Genomic DNA, 16,574 nt, shown 5'->3' on the forward strand with positions numbered 1-16,574 from the left:
TAGTTTCCCCCCCTTCGTTTTCATAATGCAATACACACAAAATAAAACTACTATCTCCACACTAGAAGCTACACTTCCTCACTTAGCTTATAATCTTTTACTTTACCTAGTAAAACATACTGTTCAGCAGTATTAGAAACACAAAACATTCTGGGATAAGTAGAGAAAAACAAAACAAACAGGCTAATATTTAATATAAATTAAATGACAGTTGTGTCTAAATATTGATACATTTACTGCAGTAATTTTACTTCTTTATGCCATTGCCACGGTGAGCTTTTCTTTTCCAAGAAGACTAGAGTGACATATTCAATTGATTTTCCATGTGTTGTAAGTGTGCTTGCCGTTTGTTTTTGTAAACTCTGGGACGACGGCATCCACTAGACTTCCACTTAATTTGCTTAGTAAGTGTAAAACAAAAATTATACTGTTTCTATTTGATAATCAGAATGGCTAAGCTTACCAAGGCTAGAAATGTGGATTGGTAATTTGACTACTCATAATTCAAACTTAATAACAGAAATAGCTGTGTCAAATATATACATAAATATCCTGTGAGTAATATATAAAACCTGCTAACATATAATGAAACAATTTCGCAGAGATAAGTATTTTCATAGTGCTGTATCACACCCAAGCTTGTACTTATTAGGGGGCTGGTTGCTAAGAAGCTACTTAACAACCAGGATCAATGATATTCTTTGAACGGCAATTCATTTTAACCACAAAACCGTGTATTTAAATGAAATGAATCCGTTATTTTTATGTTGTAAGAAAAATGACATTCTATAGCTAAATATCTTGAATATCTAATTTCTGCTTATTTTACCTGAATTACCACATGATGCTTTGACTTTAAATGACAAAAATACATCTTTTTTTTTGCAAAAAGATTACAAAATGAAACTTGGTCTTCAGGTTCATATTTTTTCCAATTATGTTTATTGATCTTATAGGAGAAGAGTATCTTGTCCTTCTATAACATTCAACACCAACAAAAATCTACAACTCTGGGGTCAGTATTACTAAAAATTGAGCAAGCATTTTACAAGTATTTGAGATTTAGAAGGCATATAATTACAACAATGATAAAAGAGTATGTATAAGCATTAAGACATAATAGCCAGTGTAGTTTTAGTACCTCAGGCATTTTCTACTTGTGATACTTATGCAAATTTTGGAAAATAAGGAGTACACTGGCCAATCATCATTGATCACGAAAAAGAAGCTCTGTGAAAGTGCTTATTTAACTAACTGTATGATCAGCTCTTTAGCTTAACAGGGTACAGTGCTGTTACCACTCACAAAGCAAAAGAAATCAGTGTTACATTTGTCTCAAGCTGTTTTTACAAATGAATAACCTGATGAAGATGTCCCATTCAGCGCTAAGGTCATTCATGTTTATCTTCCCTTGAAACATTTCAGAAGACAAAACACTCCCTTAGACCACTGGATGAACAGTGGCATCTAGTGGTCACTACATCACCAAGTTTTGTTAAAGCCTATGAAAGAGTATCCACAAAACAAGTGAAATTGCTAGGAAGCTCTATCTTTAATATTGACAAGAGCGTATCTCCAATAAAATTTTATAATAAAGTTATAAATACTTTCTAGTAGATTTACTCTGATTCAATAATAATATATATAGAAATAAAAGCTAATAAAAAGCTTTTGATCTTTATTCTGAATCAACAACCCTTTCACAGGTAAACATCCTTTAAAGACTTTTACAAGCCGGTTTTTATTTCTTTACATTACAGTTCTTGTTCTTAATAGAGTATCATAAAGGATTTGCAAACCCTATGAACTAATTCATAATCAATTTTATGGCTCTCTCATGAACATGTGGGTTGGAATGCTCCAAGAGCAAACAGACTCACGCATTCCATGAGATGACACATTGATTTGCAAATTAAAACATCATAAAAGCTGAACCTGTATTCATTATTGTTGGGCTGAGTTCAACCTGGAGGTTTTAATTTTTCATAAACAGGGTATATCCAGTTTATCAAGATTTTCTCTAACTAGATCATGCAATGGAATGTCGACTCAAAATGGAATTACAGAATCATTTTACCATCAAAAAGTCATGTTTCCTAGGTCTGACTGCTTCCTGTTAATGAAAAATCAGTACATTCTTTGGCTATTTTCACAGTTCATCTGAGACAGCCCAAGTAAGCTTTTATTACCCTCTAGACCCCGAGCTCATCATCCCTGTACAACCTGCCCACAGGACACCTGGAACTGCTCCCAAGGCCTTGATGGCCAGCTCAGGAGAAACTCCGTCCCTGTCACCATGGAAGACTTTTCCTGGAGCACAGCTCGTATGTTACAGCTCCACGGTTGTTCACTGAACGATTGGGACCGTGTCCTCCAAGCAGCTGAGGCACCCCCCAAATGCCTGGACACACATGGATGACACAGGTGGGCCTCGTTACCTACCGATTTCACCTCCTCTAACTTAACTGCCGAAGGCAAACCTAGGCCTTTCTCTCTCTTCAACTTCTTAAGGCTTTGTTGATGATCATAAACACATAGATGCAAGGCCTGGACAACAGCCTGTGTTAATGTACGAGCCACCCAACATGAAGAATGAGGGGGCTCGGTATTCTTCAGACTGAGCACTACTAAGTCGCATCCCATGTTATGATGTGGGACATTCACCTACATGCCACCTACGTGTACAAAGAGGGCGCAGAGGCCAAGCCTCTCGCGACTGGACACAGCGGTAGACAGAAACAGGATCTCACGCGGTCCCCAGTGAACTGCAGACCAGGAGCAACAGTCTTCACATCACTTAAGACATTCATGTAAATGCTAGGCAGACATGTTCTAATGCATCTCATGCTCAGGTACAGAATCACTTGATCTTATTAAATCAATGGGTATGGTCCAGAAGTACTTAAAGTCGCGTGAGGTGTGATGTGTGTAAAGCCCAGGGTTCTTTCCAGCTCCCTACTCCCCACTAACTTCCAGGCCCCTCTTCCCCAGGGTTCGCAGTTACAGGAGTGCACGTGTGAGCTGTGGACAGGGGTAGTGGAACACGGTGTTCAGCAAAGAGCAGGTAACCATGCGTGACGCTGGGGGCACTGGCGGGTCACAGTCGACTGCTCTGCTCTACCTAGGCTTCATTCTCCTACCTCTTCCTTCCCCCCTTTTCCTTTCGCCTTCCGTATCTCTGCCTGAAGCTAGCGGTGGTAAGATAAAGCAGGGTGAGGTCCTGATGCTGTCTGGGCCTCCGTGTTGGGTAACAAAAGTGACGTCTGAATTCTGTGGAAAGATACTGTACTTAACAATCAACATATCCAGATATTCTCAATGAGAGCTGTAGGCAGTGATGACTGCTGTTACCGTCTGCTCCTAGTAATAACCTTCTCCCAGAGAGTAATTTAGACCTTGTACTGGCATACTGAGTGAAAGGTCTGTTCTCTGTCAGTGTTTACATATCTTGACCTAGCACAGGTTTTAAGAATACATTAGTTCAAGTTTTCAAAGAAGTCATCTCACTTATCAACCTACAAAAACATTCTCATAACACCTCTCCCCATACAAACTATCCAAAGAGTAATGCGAAGTATGCGTCTAACTAGTTGCCCAGGATAATTCTTCACTGGGTCCACAAGGGTCTAGCTGGACGGTTGGGTGAGTTGCCACCACCAGATCCCAACAAGCCTAGAAATAATTTGGTCTGGGTCTAAGTGCTAATATCATGCTGCCAAGTCTTCTTCTAAAAAGCATAAAAGCAAAATATCCCATGCCCACGAGCAAACCAACTACAAGGGTAGTGCCAAGAACCTTGGGGGCCCTCTTCTTGGCCACCCGGAATGCTGTCGGCAGCACTGCAGAAATCAATATATTGTTGACATGTCCTAAAACCTTGTTAAATGTTTTCCGCTTCAAGACACGCTCGTAATAGGTCTCCAGGTTGGGTCGCTTTCCTTGTCCCCAATTTCTCCTCGCAAACCCCAGGAACTTCAGTCGATGCAATGTGACAGCAAGTGAGACATCTGCCAGGGTAAAGGATTCTCCACAGAGCCAAGGCTGGTGGCCCTCCTCTAATCAGAGAAAAGAATGCAGAGGATTAGGACGAGTATGCGGAGAAGTACTGTACAAAGAAACTCTAGAAAATCCCCTCTGCAGCCTATCTTAAGGGCAACTGTGGGTGCAGCAAAAGATGCAAGCCATGGTACATTTTCTTGACAAGCATTTAGTAAGCGATTTTATGCTTACCAAAATAAAAAGTTCATTCAACTGTGTCCTAAGCTAAAGAAGACTTGTTTGCCGCCTGTCAGGTACCTAAATCCCCAGGCAAAACTGAAACCCCTTGAACTCCAAGACTTTCTACGATTTTTTGTAAAGGACTCTGAAGCTGAGAGCTTACAGACCCAGAGGAGCTAACAGATTAACAGACACTTCCTTCTGCCATAACAAAACAACAGGTGTGCTTCAGGAAAATCCATGAAGTTACACCTGCGACATTACTCAGCGGCTACTTCCCTCACAGTAAGCCTGCTGTATCTGTAGGCTCTGCATCCACAGATCAAAAATGTTTGAAAAATAAGGTTGCATTTGTACTGAGCATGTATAAACTTTTCCTTGCCACTATTCCTTTAATAATATAATATACCAATTATTTGTATAACATTCACAATATAGTAGGTATCTGAATTAATCTAGAGATAATTTTACACAAGAGGATGAACACAGGTTACATGCACATACCACACTGTCTTATAGAAGGGACTTTGGCGTTCATAGATGTTGGTACCCACAGGGCCCTAGGACCAGTCCTTCGAGGGTACAGATGGATGACTATACTTAAAGCCAAGAAGACCTCCTACTGTGAAGTTTCCGATAACATGGTTATCATTTAGAGCGTTCAGAGCAGCACAAAGGGGTCCACAGTGCACACCTGGACACTGGCTTCAAAGTAACATTCACAGGGACAATACACGGACACTCCCCAGTCAGCCCACAGGCGCACACATGCAGACCCCACACTACACGTTGGAAGTTGTCTCCCGGCCTAAGGAAAGAACTAGAGGGGCTTCAAGAAGCTAAGTCACTTCACCAAACCAGTGAAATCACAAGTGGGTAAAGCGGATTAGGGAGTACCCTCCCAACCACAGTTCAAGTGGTGCAAGAAAATCCTTCACAGGTCATACTTCAGGGAGACACGGGCCAAGTCACAATGAGACAGCTGAATTTGAATGGCATTGTTGGTGTCATAATTAAAGCTGCCCATGAACAGAAACAGATCAGAGAATGCATCTGGTGAAATCTAAGAACGCCCCCATAAAGCCTTCTGGTGACTAAACAAGCAAACAAACAAGAAGAATACAAATGGGAACCCACCTGGCGTTTCTTCATTTCTTCTCTGCAACTCAGTTTCAACCTGATCCAAGACCTTCTCCAGCTCATCAAGAATTTTCTTCAGGTATTTCACGTTATCATGATCAAGAAGCTTTGACTAACAACCAAACAAAAGAGTAAACAGGTTATTTGTGCCCATAAAAAAAAGCTGGTGCAATGTAGATATAACCTTCTATAAAGTTAGAGCCTAATTTAGACAATGGCTAGAAATAGAATAACTTTGATAAATAAAAACCTAATTAAAATTGAGTGAAAATATGCCCACTGTGAAAATATGCCAGAAGCAAACCAGTGCTCACGGATGACTCCTGGGAGGCCACATGACCAGGGAGGTCAAAGAATGTGAGAGAAAGGAGATGCCTCTCTGCCCCACTCAAGAATGCAATCCAGCAGCATTTAGACTGAGTGGCCAGAAGGTCAGAAACAAGGCAGAAGTCTGACTGCAGCAACTGGAGGTGCGGGAGGTGACCGTGTGCACAGGCGTTTTTTCTGCGGGCTCATTAACTAAGATGATAAATGAAGGCAGGAAGTCAGGCGGGCTGGGAGGGCTGCTCTTCTACACCTGCAACATGGGAGAAGCTTCCCTCTGTCCTGGGGGAAAGAGTCAACAGAATGTAAAAGGCTGACTATCACGGATACTTCTTACAGGGACAGAGCAAGTGCAAGGACTTTCACATGACAGAGTACCTGAAATTACAGACTTCTAGAATGTTTTATTAACTTGCTTTTGCATTTTGTCACTTTTTGCAGCAACCAGTAAGGTTAATGTCTGCTTCTTAAGCAACTGCCATGAAGTTTAACCATCAAAAGAAAATTCCAAAAGCAATGCTTAAGCCAAAGGTAACATTTGCACTGGTGGATCACAACCTTTAACAGAAGATGTTCTAAAAGTAGTGCTCTTCTTTTATAGAAAAAACACAATACAAACGGCGGATGCCATCGAGGACAGTCTGGCACTTACTTTAAGCCGCTTCTGTTTGGCGAGATATGCCTCTTGTAAATCAGGGTTTTCTTCAGCAAGTTTCTTGAGTTCTGACTCTGTGTTACCAATTTGGCCTGAAAACAAAAACATTCTTAACAGAAAAGTATTCTCTCCCTCTGTACCCGTCGCAAGGAGAAGGGCGGAAGCTCGATGGCGGGACATGAGCTTCGGGGCTGACGCCCAGCTACTGCTTCAAGCACACCGCGTCTGTGCCTCAGTCTCTCCACTGTCAAAGCGGAGCTGAAGAGCACCTGCTGCACGGGCTGAGGAGCGACTGAGCTCCTGGGAGGGACAGACAGAAGGCCCAGCCACCCTCACGGCCCAAAGCTGTGCTGCCCCCCGCTTCCCATACTTCTCAGCTTTTCTATAACAGCTGCATGAAGGGAAGGGAAAACCCTTATGTTTTAAACTAATGTTAACATAGGGAAGAGAACTGCGGCTAGAATACATGCTTCAAATAGTATCATCAGAATTACGAGGAGGAGGAACAAGAGGAGGAGCAGGAAGAAAAAGAAAAGGGGAAAGGAGACAGAAGAGCAGGAACGTAAGAGAAGGGGAGAGAGGAGGTCTCCGAGGGAAGAACCCAACATGAGTGAGAAAGACAAAGGTGGTGGAAATGTAACAGGAAAACACGACTTCCAGATCTGAATACCTGGGACCGAGCATTCTGAGTCAAACACTCCAGAATCTGAGCACGGTCACCACCTGTGGCTACCCTAGCCTGAGTCACCCGCCCGCGGAGCACACCTCCCGGTCCCTCCTCTCCCACCCGTCCTGACAGCCTCATGACAGGAGGGGAGACAGCTGATGACACAACTCAGTCTCAGCACACCTCTGATCACTGACGGCAGAGGTAACCACCACCCCTGATCCAGCTCCCTCACAGAGTGAGACAACGAAGAACCAGGAAGGTGAATTAGCTGCCCATCTTCCCAGGCAGATCGCAGTTTTCCTGGCCTTCGGGCTGTCTGGGCAAGAGGACATGGCATGTTCTCTACTTGTCCATAGGCCGCTCTTCTAAATACTATCCAAGCCTGGCCTTCAAAGCCAAGAGCTGGCAAACCAGGCCCTACAGGCAATAAATGTCCATCCAACATCTGAAGTGCAGATTAATCACCCTGGTTCTTGGATCAGAACACCATGGGCACATCCAGGCACACTCAACCCCCTACTCCCAATCTTCTCTCAGTGACCAGGAGACATGCTAGGTCTCAAGAAAGAACAGAAGCTTCAGGCAGAATTCTAGGTTTTTAAAATGTTTACATACTGCGAATCCTGGTGGTCGCATAAGCTGGGATCATGGAGTCCACAGTTAGCTCAGGGTGTAAAATGCAGCCGTGCGTATACGCATCCATTGGCAAGGAGTCCAGCAGCTCTCGGTAATGCTGCACCCGGGGGTAATACATACTTCCCTTGTCTGGCATTAACTTGGGTGTTCTTTCTGAAATACACACGCAAACACAAACACAACGCTGAAGAAAAGGTTACAAGTGAAATGCTACACCCAAAAGCAACAAAACGCTAACTCCCCGTCATTAGCATTTCAACATTAAATAAGTATATATTTAAAAGATGATGTGGCCCTGGCCCACGCAGTCTGAAATACTGTAGCCTGATATACAGTAGGCCTCAGGACTCCACTAAATTCTATCACTTTTCCACGTTGCAAATTGCTAGTTATTTACATGGCTTCCTCCACAAAGCACATCCAGCTGGTTTGGGTGTGCCTTCCTTTAAGCCCGTAAGACAGCGAACCTACTCAGTGTAGCACTTAGCACCCTGTAGAGAGTTGTACATTTGCCTTGTAAACATCCTCAAAACAAGCAACTACTGTTATGATCTAAATTACACATTTTACACCCAAAATAAAAACTTAAGTGACTATGCATTATGGGAAGACAGTTAGAGCCTACTATTTTCTATGCATCAACCAACACCAAGCAAGATCCCACTGATACTAAGTGAATATCAAATGACAATCTGGACTGAATACTTCCCCTAGGAATTTCCAATAACTTACAGAAAGTGGTGGACCTAAATATTCATTTGCTGGTTAAATTCTAGACTGTAGACTCCTTGGGGACAGGGACTATATATTGTTCTCTGTTAAAGTTCTATTATTTAAGACACTGTTTGACACATGCTATGTGCTCAACAAATTATAACTCCTTAATATATCCCCATATTTCTAGTTGTTAATGGCTGTTTGAGCTGTGGTAGCTTTACAGTGGTTAATAGGGACACAAATACGGAAGATGAGCAGCTCTCCCCAGATCCCACAGCTAATCAGAGGCAGAACAAAGACCTCATGTAATGCTCTAATTTATCATGCCATCACATTTTCAGAGCGTCTACATTACAGAGACTTGCCACAAAGATTAAAAGTGCAGGATGTCACTCAAAGGTCAGGGCTGTGTCCTCTCAGAATCACTTTCCACTCTGCCTCTTAAACCATCCCTGAAAAATGCCAACTGATTTATTCCAAGTAATGAAAAGAACAGCCGTGGCATTATTTATTCACTGATTTCTTACTCTGAGCATTTATTTAGTTTAGAATTCTCTTGAATGTCCATCCCACACTCACTCATAAATATTGACAGTTCAGTGATGGTTGCCATCAACAGAGCACTTCAGGCAAGGTCTCCTATGCCAGACCAAGCAGAAGTTTTTTAAACCACCAGGCTCTCTGAGAAAAAAAAAAGATGGATTACACTTTAAGCTAGTCCACAGCCAGGCATGGTGGTGCATGCCTGTAATCACAGCACTTGGGAGGCTGACTCAGGAGGACTGCTGCAAATCCAGCACCAGCCTGTGCTACAAAGTGAACTCAAGGCCAGACTAAACTGCATAGTGAAACCTTGTCTCAAAAAGACAGAAAAAAAAAAGTTAGCAAATTTCTAATTTCCTGCTAGAGAGCCCAGTGGTGAGGCCTGTATTAGAATAACCAAGAATGAAGCATCAGCTACATCCTGCTCCTCCACAGGGAACTTACCTAGCCGCAGCATGTTTCAGGGCTGACCCCATGTGGGAAGAAGGCAAGCAAGTCACTGATGCCACAGCCAGCCTCTCAGTGCTAGAGACCTACTTTTTTTGGTACTGGTGATCCAACTTATGACCTCGCACTTGCCAGGCAGGCACTGTGCCACTGAGCTCTATCCTCGGCCCTCTCAACCCTATACATCTAACACCAGACTTCTCAAGACCTCAGCACTGCCACTGGGACCTCAACAAATGCACTGTAGTTATTTCCATGAAGACAAAACAGCAGAGGCCTTGAAATCTAAGGCATTCTTAACTTTGCATGTGCCACTGATCTCTTCTCAAAACATGTTCATAAATGCATAAAATGTAAGACATGTAAGCCTATATATAGTCTTAAATTATAAAATACTAATATGCATGCCTGTTTAACACATTGCACATAAATTCAAGCATGATCTGGCAGGAGAGCTAACGAGTACCCTAATTTGAAAATGTCAAGGTATCTTCAATAACTTAATGTGCTCTGAACCTATCTACGACTTTCTTTGGCAGCAAAGTCACAAGCAGGTCTGATACTGCTGTGATTACGCCCACACCGACAATGGAAAAAAATAAAGAACTCATAAATCCTTGTTAGAAATAAGTGAAAATACAGACCAAAAAAGTCCCCATTCAAGATTTCAAATCTCCTGATTTCACTCATAGATCGCTAGGGGAAAAACTCTCAATTCATAGATCATAGATCCCTGGCCTTCTGCAAGACCCTTTGAGAGGATCCACACAGTCCAAGGTATTTTTACAACAGTACTGCTTTTTCACCCTTATTCGCTCTTGAGCTGCAGGAGAGGTTTCCACAGGCCATGGGAGACAGGATGGCTCCCTCAGTGTGCCAGTGTTTTAACTCTTCTGTTTGAATTTCTAAACGGTAAAAACGGACAGATACGACGCATATAAACAAAAGCTCTCAGGTGTTCTCAATAATTTTATGACAATAGGACCCTGAAACCAAAGAGGACGGAAAAACTTAACCACTTCTAGGGGTCCAAGAACCTCAAGTTAATAACCACAAGCGGTACATTTGCAAACACGTCCCAAGTGCCACATGAGGACTCCTGGCTCTGGCTGCCTCCTGGCGCCAGGCATGGAGCTTTCTCGGGAGAGTGTGCCGTTTCCTTCCCAAGAAAGTGAACAAGAGAAGGAAAAACAACTAATTGCTTTCTGGGTTAGTTCCATCTGGCCAAGCCTGAATCTTCAAAGGAGAACGAACGTTTAAACCCATGAAAATAGCTGTCTTCTGCTCTCTGTCTACGATCTTCTGAAGCACTTCATCAGACACAGCGTGCGCTGCCCGGCACACGCACACACGCACGTCCCATCTCACCTGCTCACCCTGCAAGGTTCAAAGATGCCCGCTTCGCCGTCAGGCGGGAGCCTCCTCCTCACACCAGAGCGCAGCAACGCCCACAGCGTCTAGGAGCACGTTTTTCAAACGATGATTGGGAATTTCCTCTGAGTTACAGGGGAAATGTTTACTCCCAACCCCATCCTACCTTACCTTCCCACCCCTCCATTTAACACCCTTGCTATAACACATAGAGAAAAGCATTTTTTCTTGCTGTTCTACCTCAGTCAGGAGCAGGAAAGGATATAAGCCACCCAGAGCCAGGACAAGGAACCAGGGGAGTTTACCAAGCAGGCAGTGAGAGGAGCTAACAACGCTGGGGGGCCAGGCTGCAACAGCGGAAGCCAGGTGGTGACCTAGAGCATAAACAGGAAACAGGAAATGGGGCCCGGAGCTCAGTGGCAGGGTGTGTGCCCAGCATGCACAGGCTTTGTATTCAATATTCAGGACGCAAGAGAATAAATAAATAAACTGGCACAGGACCTGATTTCCTAGAAGGACTCAGTAAGTGACGGGACAGGTGTTGGGTTGCATGTATTGCATGCTGCAGCAAATAAGAAAGAGCCTGAGAGAAAGCAGAAAGATGTGGTAACAGGAGGAGAAACCCAAAGAAGCAACAAAAAAAAACAGGAAGAAATAGTACAAACGAAGCGTTCTGCAGCTACCGACATGGGAACAAACGGCCCTGCGTCACTGACGGAGAATTGCAATGGCGCTGAGCCACTTTTTAAAAATTCAATGAGGTGTCCAAAAAAAACAGAAACTGAAAAAGAATTAGGGGTATAAAGACACAACCTTCAATTGTTTTGCTAAACTCACTGCTCTGCTTTCTTACAATCCTTAGTATCAGCAAAAAACAAAGCATTATGATGCCTGGCTTCCAAGAGAGACACGCCCCCTCTACCACCACCATGAGTAACTTTCTTGTCCTCCTATTAATTCAATGAAAACAGATTAAAGCTCAGATGCAACTCCACCCCTTCGCCCTGTTTTTAACATTTTAGATCACATGGTGGGGGCATCAGTACATAAGAAAACATGCATAATGGAACTGCACATTACATCCTTGAACTAGTCAACATCAGGATGTTAAAAAATGTAATAATGGTAACCGATTCAGTTATGATCTAAAGCAGAAAATGAGCTTGCAAACTGACTGCAATTCAAGGTAGTCACAGCTTTGGCACTAGAACGATCTAAACACAGATTTTAAAAAATATTTTCAAATCACTTAAGCCTACTACATGCCTCCAGGATTTTCTGAGACAAAGACAAGTTTGTAGTGTCATTTTTGATAGATTTTATACCTTATACAGTAAATGTTTAACTGCTTTCACCTGGCATTCTATTTAAGATTTTTAACAAAAATATTTTAACAAGTGGCAAAACTTTACTAGACCCTCTGTTCCAAGTGTTAGGTATACATACTATAGACCTACGGCTTCTGCATTTTAATATTCCCACCTTCCTGTTAAAATGGATAAATCACAGAATTTTTTACAAAGTTACTTTTCAAAGCAACTTCTATTGACATCATTATTAGAGACTCCTTTTCTTTCCCTCACCACATACCTTTTGCTCCATACTTTGTATTAATCTAAAATTCTCAGAAGATGTACTAACAAGGGATAGCAAATGCCAACAGAAATACCAGATTGCTACATTTTGTCCTTTAGATGAATGGCTACACTTTATCAAAGTCTCTTCTAATAACCATGGGCAATATTAGAGGCCATGAAAATCACCCACATATTATCATTTCAACTTGTCAACATTCCTCAAAAGTCCATCTGTGACTAGATAAAATGCCAGACGTTCTTAGGGTTACAGAATGCAGAAGGTTGCAAATTGCCCAGTCTAGATAGAAATGATACTTATAAAACAATCTAAGAACTTACTAGTCTTTTGTTTTATTACTAGCAAATACAATCAGCTCCTTCTCATTCCTTAATGCAGCCAGTTTTTCTAAACAAAATTTACATATTACATTATTAGCTTTGTTAAACTTTAGTGTTCTTCCTATTTTGTTCTTAATCTGAAAATATTTTATGAAATAGTCATCATTTTAAACATCTTAGTTCCTCTGGCATTTGCAGATGTAATAACATCGCTTCTATACCTCTGTTCAAGTCATTTATGTAATTATTAGGCCCAGCTCTGGGAGCAGAACCCTGCAAGAAGACCCCTACAGAGCCAGGGGTGTGCAGCCTAGCATGCACAAGGCCCTGGCTTCCATCCCCAGAATAAAAAGTAAAAAATAAGAATACCTCTAAAGATTCCCACACAGGCTGACATCCATCCCCACAATTTGTTCATCTGAACCATTAAAAAGTATTTATTAACACCTACTAGAGAATATTCACTTTAAAAGCACTTTTAAAGGCACTGGGGATACAGTTTTTAATAGATACTGTCTCTAACCTCATGGTACTCACAGTGCTCTAAAAATAATAAAAATATTTAAAACAAAGTATGATAAAATCATTATAAGTAAAATGAGAGCCTATAGCTGGAAGGACAACCTGATATGAGAAATACACCAACGAATATTCTTCAGTATGGTAATTTGTTTATCAACAGGCCATACGTGCTCGTCTGTCCCACAAGAACATCATGTGAAGTAATCTCAAATGCTCTCCCTAATCAAGATATTCTTTATCTAGAAACATGGCTGGCAGATAACAGACACATTTTTAAAGAGTGTTTGTGGCATTCTCTAGCAACATAAAACTTAAGCGAATTTCTTCTACTAAGAGGCTTAAAATTTTAAAATACACACTTTTAACCTTCAGTAATTTTATCAGTTGCAGAGATAAAACAATCTAATCAACTTATTTCACTCTTTTCTCTTTCCCAGAAGAGGAGTTACTCAACTGGAAAATTTTTTTAAAATACTTTGGCAATCTATTCTAGAATTCTGCCAGACTTAAAGACAGTAATTTATAGCAGTGCTTAAAATGTAAACACAGTAATTTATAGCACTATTCTCAAACTTTGACATACACATAAATCACCCGGAGTTCTTGTTCAAACAAAGATTCCAATTCAGTAGATCTGCTGTGAGATCTGAAATTGTGCATTTGTCATAAACCCTTAAGTGACACCAATGTTGTCACTGGAGGGAACATGCTTTAAACAGCAAGGATTGGTAGAATTCATCTTTCCCATTCTTTGACAATTAGGATAACATCTGTCTACCTCTTAGTTGGCTCTTTCTCCCTTTCCCATGAGTTCTCAAAGTTAAAAAATGATTATATCTTAATTATAATTGTGAGAACACATGATCTTTTTAATTTCAATACTCTGAGGTAAACTTCATCTTGACCTGTAAACGGGACTGGCCTGGATTTATATAACTATTGTTCTCTGGCTGTCTTTCTTTCCAATTGGATAATTACTCTCTAGAGAAAGAAGAAAGTGAACTGAGAGTTGGTTGGACTTGTTTTATCTCTACGACTAATAAAACTGTATCACCTAATCCAAAAGCAAACAGAAGAATTAAATCACCAAAGATATTCAACAAGTTAGTGGCACATGAGACTAACTGCTAGGACTCCGGATTGCTTTCTTATTATCACAGCTTAAAGCAGTACTGAAATCTGTCCTTTCCATATTTTCTTTATACCATTTAGCCCACAGTGCCTTCTCCTCTAAATCAAAAAAAGTCATCAAAAAAAACTTTAGTATTTCCCTTGGTTAGTTACTTAAATACATGTTAGCAGACTCAATATATTTCAGTTTTGTTATTACTAATAAAAACAGAAAAGCAAGAAAAACTTCTAATAAAACCTAATAATCAGTAATATTACTATGTTGTAAAGACTCATTTTACATTGAATTTTTATATTGCTGAATTTCAGAGAAAGAAAAGGAGGTGGTGATGGAAGAGGAGGGGTGAAATGACAGAAACAGTATTAGTTCAAGCCGTGCTACTAAAAGATTTAGACATATCGTTTCATTTATTGTACATGTATTTTTAAAGGTTTTAATCATTTAAAATAGAATTCTTAAACAATTATTTTGTCTTATGTTATTATAATGACTTCTCCCAAGAAATACAAATTATTAACAGACTTATCCATTTCCAAAAAGCTCAAAGTTGAAAAAATTGTCCTAAATCAATTAGTCCCCATTTTCTGTACAGTCCTCAGCATGTAAGAGATAGCAATGGTGAAAAACAGTTCACTAATCCAAGCGATTAGGCCAAGGCCACCTTTAACTAAAACCTCCAGTCAGAATCTAGAATCCTAGGGAATTGACAGATCAAGAACAGTGGCAGCTTTCTCATTCCCTGTGGAAAAAAAGAACAAGAGTTGCTAATCTAATCCCCTGGGCTTCCGTGTTCCCTTCCCACTTAGCTCCCATCCCCATTTCTTTTCTCCACACCCCAGCTACGTTTTGAGCCAGTGATTCCTTTCTTCAGCGTCCTCTAATATGGGTTACACACTGGTTTCGTCCTGCCCAATTAACACCAGTGTAAGTGGTGGCAGATGAAAAGTAACTGTAGTCATGTGGCTTCTTTTTCAGAAGAGAATCAGCTGAAAGGCAGAACTGGGTGGTCTGCTGTCAGCTCTGCCCGTGACCAACTGTGTAACCTTGGGCAAAGAACTGAAGCCACAGCTCACCTGCATGGGCTGTCATCAGGTCAGGTGAGACAAGTGGCAAAGGCTACAGAAACAATTGGTCTACTACGAAGGGACTGGACACAAAAGACCACGGCGCTAAATGGCTGTCTTATCTTGGGCCAGTCTATCTTTCGCCACGGACAAAATGGGAATAATTAGTCTACCTACCTGTCTCAGATGGGTTCTTTTGACAGCAGACCAAAATAAAAATTACAAAATGCCTAACATAGGCTATCAATAAAAACACTATACAAATTTAAACCCTACACAAGATTGTACCTCTAAAAAAGATTTTTTTAAAAATTCAAAGTACACAGAAGGAACTCAGGCAACTTAAAGTATATTAACATTCTGTTTTCTCTTGCCTAGGATTTATTCTCCTTTCCCCTCTTGGTTCTGATATAAAACCATTTAATAGATGAAACTCATTCTCATAGTGTACGTTTAGAACTAATACCATGAATTTGACCTTAAGGCTAATAAATTATTACTCCAAGCAACATACCTGCAGGGATTTTTGCAAGTGAATTTCAAAAGTTTCAACATTTATGTTTGTACATTAATGAAATTTTTTAAACGGAGTTACACTGGCTTCTGTGAAACTCATGTTGCTGACCTCCATTTATGCGCTTATGGAAATGGAAAAGGTTTTAATCACCAAACCACAGCATGAAACCAGAAAGAGAGAGTGCGGGAGAGAACAAGACAGAGAGAAAGAAAAAGAGAGAACACATTCGGGTCGCGAATAAATCCAAGAAATCACAAATAGCCTTAATTAACATTACCATCCAGGAAAGTCTGTTCAAGATAATCAATGATCTGAGTGGCCTCACAAATTATGTTTTCCCCGTGGATAAGGACGGGCACTTCTCCAGTTGAGTTCAAACGCATAAACCAAGGCTCATTGTGCTCACTCAGGGGCAGACTTACATCATGTTCCTCGCACTTCAATGCCTTTTCAGCAATTACCAAGCGCACCTGGAAGAGTTCACACAGGTTACCGCGGCTCAGCAAAGTTTTCGGTTCAGTGACCTCCCCGGGCATCGCTAAGCAGCCTTTGCGGGCTTCCTGCGTTAACATTTTTAACACTCTTTTTAAGGATTTATGTTCCCACAATGAACAAGTGAGATACAGTCTAGCGTCTTTTTCTTAAAATGAGAAAAAAACCAAGTATGCCGTGGAGATGATTCCGGCCCCTCCTTACCCAGCC

At 41.2% G+C, this 16,574-nt stretch overlaps 1 protein-coding gene across 1 annotated transcript in view; it reads right to left on the reverse strand.

The window, feature by feature from the left end:
• Positions 1-919: 919 nt before the first annotated feature.
• The window catches only part of Gdap1 (ganglioside induced differentiation associated protein 1), a 16,320-nt gene continuing 665 nt past the window's right edge, over positions 920-16,574 (reverse strand). The window contains exons 2-6 of the mRNA XM_005392075.1: positions 16,150-16,342; positions 7,623-7,796; positions 6,335-6,429; positions 5,356-5,470; positions 920-4,055 (exon numbers count right to left, since the gene is read on the reverse strand). Coding sequence (XP_005392132.1) covers positions 3,673-4,055; positions 5,356-5,470; positions 6,335-6,429; positions 7,623-7,796; positions 16,150-16,342 — 960 coding nt within the window. The 3' untranslated portion in view covers positions 920-3,672. The remainder of the gene's footprint in view (positions 4,056-5,355; positions 5,471-6,334; positions 6,430-7,622; positions 7,797-16,149; positions 16,343-16,574) is intronic.

The sequence above is a fragment of the Chinchilla lanigera genome, unplaced genomic scaffold, assembly GCF_000276665.1.
Source record: "Chinchilla lanigera isolate Chin_1 unplaced genomic scaffold, ChiLan1.0 scaffold00043, whole genome shotgun sequence".
NCBI lineage: Eukaryota > Metazoa > Chordata > Mammalia > Rodentia > Chinchillidae > Chinchilla > Chinchilla lanigera.